Source organism: Raphanus sativus, chromosome 2, assembly GCF_000801105.2.
Source record: "Raphanus sativus cultivar WK10039 chromosome 2, ASM80110v3, whole genome shotgun sequence".
NCBI classification, from domain to species: Eukaryota; Viridiplantae; Streptophyta; class Magnoliopsida; order Brassicales; family Brassicaceae; genus Raphanus; species Raphanus sativus.
In genome coordinates this window covers 17,455,790-17,462,254 of record NC_079512.1, presented here as the reverse complement: position 1 = coordinate 17,462,254, position 6,465 = coordinate 17,455,790, and the positions used below count along the sequence as shown (strand labels likewise).

The 6,465-nt window shown below is 38.8% G+C and overlaps 1 protein-coding gene across 1 annotated transcript; it reads left to right on the top strand.

Moving 5' to 3' along the window:
- Positions 1-576: 576 nt before the first annotated feature.
- On the top strand, positions 577-2,002 carry LOC108827502 (uncharacterized). The gene has a single exon (XM_018600913.2). It carries the CDS (start codon positions 743-745, stop codon positions 1,955-1,957), a length of 1,215 nt encoding a protein of 404 aa, XP_018456415.2. The 5' UTR covers positions 577-742; the 3' UTR covers positions 1,958-2,002.
- Positions 2,003-6,465: the final 4,463 nt, after the last annotated feature.

The window sequence follows — 6,465 nt, the reverse complement described above, 5'->3', positions numbered from 1 at the left end:
CCAAATTATTACATAGATTTTCTTCTTTACTCTAGCTTTTCTATATCTTTCCACCCTACAAAGAAGTTGAAGATATCTCTGCTTTCTACTTTTGCTTGATATCTAAATTTTCTCTAAAGCTATTTGTGTACTCATATTACAATCGACTTCGTTATATTCTGAATGCTGCTCCAAAACCGTTAATTATCCAAAATGAAGGAAATATGCATGAAGCGGTTCTGTATAACGTTTGATTACTGATATAAATCAAGATTTATATTAACCTTCCTTGTATCCTTAATTTACGCATGGGTCCTACGTGTTTCCCAGAAATTCAGAGCCGTGAAAAGAGAACTAAACAAAAGTGTAAACCGATCAGAAAGGTATCTGATGCTGATTTAGATAAATAAAAGAATCTCGACGAAGAAAAATATCAGTCTTTAATCATCAAATTAGTTTAGTCGATGAAGTCATTAGAGATTCTCACACATCACTATTTCAATATTTCATATAATACTAAATATAACCAAATAAAAAAAAGAAAGACAACTAGTAGGACCCACCAATAAAACTTGCTATAAATAAAGGAAGCTCCTTAACATTGCTCAACAAAACTTCGCTCTATCTCTCTGTCGCCTATCATCCTTTTCAGTACGCCATCAGATTCAGACATATCTGAAACCCCATAACTCATAATAAAGCTTACTCTTTTCCATTCTCTCTTTACTCCACAAAGTTTTGTTCTTTACCCAAAAAAAGCAGGATGGTCGACGTTGGACGGAGAATGACCGGTCTCCGGCCAGCACACGCGGCGGGTCTCCGTCGTCTCTCTGCTCGTGCCGCCGCACCAGCGACCCCAACGGTCAGGAACAGTCTCGTCTCTTTCTCATCTCTCGCCGACCAAGTAATCTCACACTTACACACTTCGAGGATCCAACTCCAACCGGGTCTAACCGACGCAGAATTCGCCAGAGCCGAAGCTGAGTTCGCATTCGCTTTCCCACCGGATCTCCGCGCCGTACTATCCGCCGGTTTACCCGTCGGCGCCGGGTTTCCGGACTGGCGTTCTCCCGGAGCTCGTCTCCATCTCCGAGCCATGATCGATCTTCCGATCGCCGCCGTGTCGTTTCAGATCGCGAGGAACACTCTGTGGAGCAAGTCTTGGGGCCCGAGACCGTCTGACCCGGAAAAAGCCTTACGGGTCGCGAGAAACGCTCTCAAGAGAGCTCCTTTGATGATTCCCATTTTCGATCACTGCTTCATCCCTTGTAGCCCGTCTTTAGCGGGTAACCCGGTTTTTTACGTCGACGAGACCCGTATTTTCTGTTGCGGGTCGGATCTCTCTGATTTCTTCGAGCGTGAGTCTGTTTTCAGAGGATCCGATTTGTCTCCGGATATCCTCACTAAGCAGCGTTCGGTGAGCGAGAAGTCTGCCAGGTCGTCCTCGTCCTCCTCGAATTATTCTAGACTGAGCTTAGATTCGGGTCGGGTTCGTGGGTCGGGTACACCGAGATGGGTGGAGTTTTGGAGTGACGCGGCGGTGGATCGTCGCCGGAGAAACTCAGCTTCTTCTATGTCTTCTTCTTCGCACTCTTCGTCGTCGCCGGAGAGATACTTAGACTTACCTCGTCCAGAGACACCGAAATGGGTCGACGATTACGTGAACCGGATCGGGTCGGTTTTAAGAGTAGGCGGGTGGAGCGAGTCCGACGTAGACGATATCGTCCACGTGTCAGCCTCTGGTTTTTTTGAAGATGAGATGGTGATTTTAGACAACCAAGCAGTCCTTGATGCATTGCTTCTGAAAGCGGGTCGGTTCTCGGAGTCGCTCCGTAAAGCTGGATGGAGCTCCGAAGAAGTGTCGGACGCACTTGGTTTTGACTTTCGACCGGAGAAGGAGAAGAAACCGGTTAAGGAACTGTCTCCTGAGGTCGTCAAACGAATTGGGAAACTTGCCGAGTCAGTTTCTCGGTCATGATAATATGGCATGGAGATTAAAAGAAATAAACCAATAATTTTAACATTTTCAAAAAGTTTTAGTATTATATATGCAATCTCTAGGTATGCAATATTGCATTTTACCCCTATTTTATTACTATACAAAAAATGGGAGCATATTCGACTGTGGTTAACAAATTACACTGAATATTAATAATTTATAAATCAAGAATATTTTCATTAATGTAGTTATTCTCTTAAATTAACCTGTATACAGCTCATTTTGCTTTGGAGGTAGGGCCTAATTAAGAGGATTTTGTTTTTATGGGTGATTTTTTAGATTAATTAATGTTTAGTTGAGCTTCCCTTCTGTGGAATATACTCGAAAATCTTCAAAAAGTAGCACCAACGCGCACGTGTGGACGACTTTCCCAAACAAAAACTTATTGGGTCCCGCGAACGATGGCGAAACCGACGTCGTTTGTTTAACGCAACGCTGTCTTTTCATTACCCTACTATTGTACGATATCGAACGCCGTAACTAAAACTATGAAATGATTACTTAACGGCATCGACAAATACAATGTATCATTATTTATTTTCTGTTTCATATTGAAGTGGGAGGATAATGGTTTGAGCATTCACACTGCAACTTCAATAATATTTATTTATATAAACGTTTTTAATATGAGAATAGCAATTTTCCATAGATTTTGAAGATTTAAATCCCACTCTCAGCTTTTCACCATCTTTATTTGTAATGGTCTCGGTTTGAGTCGATGACTACAAGTGTAGATTGCAAGATAAATAGAAACGAAAAAGAAAAAAACTCAGGCTTTGTTTTCTTCTGGTTGCAGATGGTTGAACGTGTTGTCAGAATATAGTGTTTTAAAGCCAGAAAATAAGTAAACAAAACAGTGTTTTGAAATTAATCTTGACAATAATTGGATATCTATATTATTAAGTACCAAACACTTAATAATCCAGAAAATAATTAGGGTTAGATGAGATGTATCAGACAGCCTACAGCTAGGTGCACTCCGGAATTAAAATGCTTTGCTTACGTTGTGATCAGTGATCTCGACCAACCTTCAACGGTAAAAGGGCTATCGTTGCAAACTTGCAATCATTATTTTTTGCAAATAAAATATTTATACTAATACATTTCTATTATCATTATTGTATTTGTTCACCAAATATTTTGTAGAATTATAATTATTTAACACGGAGAGCTCAATACCTTTATTTATTTATTTTTATTTATTTTGGTTTACGTTCATTTTCTAAAATCAAATGGTAGTTGATTTTAAATCATTCTGAAAAGACCATATGTCCGGATAGATTTGATCTATATAAAAAAAAATACTGCTACTTTTCATCACCTTGGCAAGAGAATTTACATGCAAATTTTTATTCCTGAATATGCAGAATGCTGAACTCCGAAAACTAATTTGTAGAAATCGGAATGATATTAATTCAGAATTAAAAACCGACCTGTCGATAAAGTTAGCAATCATGTCCACCAGATCGGAACAATCCATATCCATATGGAATATGGATGACACTTTTAACTTTTTATTTATTGAAGAAAAACCTACGTTTTCCTAAATGAAAAATTAATTATAGTAAATACTTTCCTGAAAATGGAAATGAAATGTAATCTTAATACATGGGACTGGTTCTGAGTTACAGCTCATGAACAGTTTTTTTAGCTCATGAACAATTTTTTTTAGCTCATGAACAATCTTAAACTTCAATGTTTATTTAAAAGGTGAAAGACATTAACAAAAACAAAGTTGAAAGATATCAAAAGATTTATAGTAGTTTATGATCATAAACTTTTTTTTTTTAGTTATATAAGACCGGACCTGCTATATTTGTTTCATAATCAATCGTACTTGAAATATTTGTTTCATAGTATGATAATATGATAATGTCGGTCCACAATAATTTCATCAAAACGGTCACTGCGACCACTAGAAGAACCATCCGAATATCTTACCGTTGCTCTCTTCTGATCACGTGCATATCCCACCGCCCATCACGTTCCTCCCTATCCGTCTGTTAATTCACACACATGACATGTCAGATCAGATCTTGGGCCGCTGATTAGACAGATGCATATGGACATGTGGTGGCCCGTGAAGCTGACGAGCGGTGAGAGAAGAAAGAAGAAAGAAAGTGTTGTCCGTGTATCGACTAAAGGGATGGATGGTTCGGTCCGCTTAACATGTTACGTGTGCTGTGAAGTGTGAAACTATTTCTCCCAAAGACATGTGAACTAATTTATTATTTGGGATTGACTTTTCACCTTGTTAATTTATTTTGAAAATATTATGTTGTTAAGAACTTAAAATAATCTTCAACAGGTATAGTTTCCGTACATTCTAGCAAGTTGAGAAAAGTTTGTTGTCGTTTCTTTCGGCTTGTATATATATCGCAATCTATCGCTATATGCATATAATTAATTATTCTAAAATTCAAATGTTCTTTTGTCAATTTGGAAAGTAAAAATATATACAACTGTACAAAGTACAAACATTTGACTACTAGTCTACTACTTGCTCTTGATGTCCGAGAAAAAAAGACTACTCCTTGCTCTTTGTGGGGGCAACTATAAGTTTGGTCCAAGACCTTGTTAGAATAGGGGCATTATCTTATCCTCGGTGATTCTTAAGTAAGAATCAAAGACCAAAAGTCTTATCACTACCTTCTGTAATGTTATATAGCATTGATTTTGCACTAATTCACCTCAATTTCATGAAGATATAACAAGCTTTATTAAAAAATGATTGCCCACATTAATTCTGTTAAAACTGCAAGTCCACTTTACCATAAGAAAAAAATAAGAAAAAACTAGACTACGGGTCCATAACACTTAAGAGATTCTTCCTGGTCTAGATAGAGTCTTCCAATCTCTGGATCTTCTCGTTTCTTTTCGTAAAAGACCACTCTTCACCTTCAGTGCCTTTTGTAAAATACTCTTAAATATGTCACGGACAAACATGAGATATTATTTAACAATTCATGGAGCAAAGTATATAAGACCAAGATTATACCCAACAAGAAGCCTAGCTCTACAAGAAAATAGTCATATTGCAATAATGATATATTGTTGCAATTATAGAAGATGAAACATATCTTTCAATGTAATGTACATGGAGTTTATATATACAGAAGACACTAGGGTTAAAGACTAATGATTATATGATCTTTGACATATTTAGACTTGTTTCTTTAATACATCCCCACAAGATGGAGGGGTCTTGGACACTCCAATCTTGGAGCAAGCATGTTGGAATTGTGAGCGAGCTAATGGTTTTGTCAAGGCATCCGCGAGCTGATCGTGTGTTGATACGTGAGACAAACGCAGAACCCATGTTTGGATGAGATTTCGAATGAAATGGTAGTCGAGGACAATGTGCTTCATACGTGAATGGAACACCGGATTTGCGCAGATGTATGTAGCTCCCATATCATCGCAGTAGATCACCGGAGCAGCAAATAACTTGATTCCGAGTTCCTGAAGTAGAGAGCAAAGCCATGTTAGTTCCGATTGCAATGTTGGCTACGGCCCTATACTCAGCTTCGGTAGAAGATCTTTCCACTCCACGTTGCTTCCCAAAGACCAGGACACTGGGTTACGACCGAGGTAAATAACAAATACATATGTTGATATATAATCATCATTATCGCCTGCCCAATCCGCATCTGAGAAACCCATGGAGAGTGAGAGGAGAGTTGTGATGCAGAAAAATTCCATGAGTTATAGTGCCTGCGAGGTATCGTAGAACTCTCTTAGTTGCATGCCAGTGTTCTGTGGTTGGTTGATGCATGAATTGAGAGAGTTTGCTGACTGCATAAGATATCTGGTCGCGTGAAGGATAAGTATTGTAGACTGCCGACAACTGACCGGTATTGTTTTGCATCAGGAAGAGGAGTGCCTGCGTGTAGAGTTAGTTTCAGTGTCGTTGGTAGTGAAGTAGAGAATGGTTTAGCATCTTGCATCTTTTTATGATCAAGAGATCTGAAATGTACTTTTGCTGTCGTAGGTGTAACCCATTGACTGTCCTTGTTGCTTGTATCCAAGAAAGTAGTGTAGATCCGTTGGATCTTTGATGGAGAAGCGATCCACAGGAGCATTAAGGACACTGTCAATTGTGGGTGATTTGTTACTTGTAACAATAATGTCGTCAACATAAATCAGGACATATGTGACTGTGCCGTTGTGAATCCGTGTGAAAAGTGAAGCATCAACTTGAGAATTCTTGAAGCCTGTAGTGAGAAGATGCTGTTTCAGAGCCAAGTACCATGCATGAGGGGCTTGTTTAAGCCCGTATATCGCCTTCCGCAGTCGACATACATGTGTTGGACGATCGTTGTCAACGAAACCTGGTGGATGCATCATGTAGACTTCTTCTTGGAGATATCCTTGAAGGAAAGCGTTATTCACATCTAACTGTTTTATTTTTCAGTTTAGGTGAACAGTGATATCGAGGATGAGTCGGATTGTCATCGTTTTGATTACATGGCTGAAGATCTCTGCAT

What these genes read in the sequence shown, in the direction of transcription:
- LOC108827502 (XM_018600913.2), top strand. Translation starts at nt 743, where the DNA reads ATGGTCGACGTTGGACGGAGAATGACCGGTCTCCGGCCAGCACACGCG.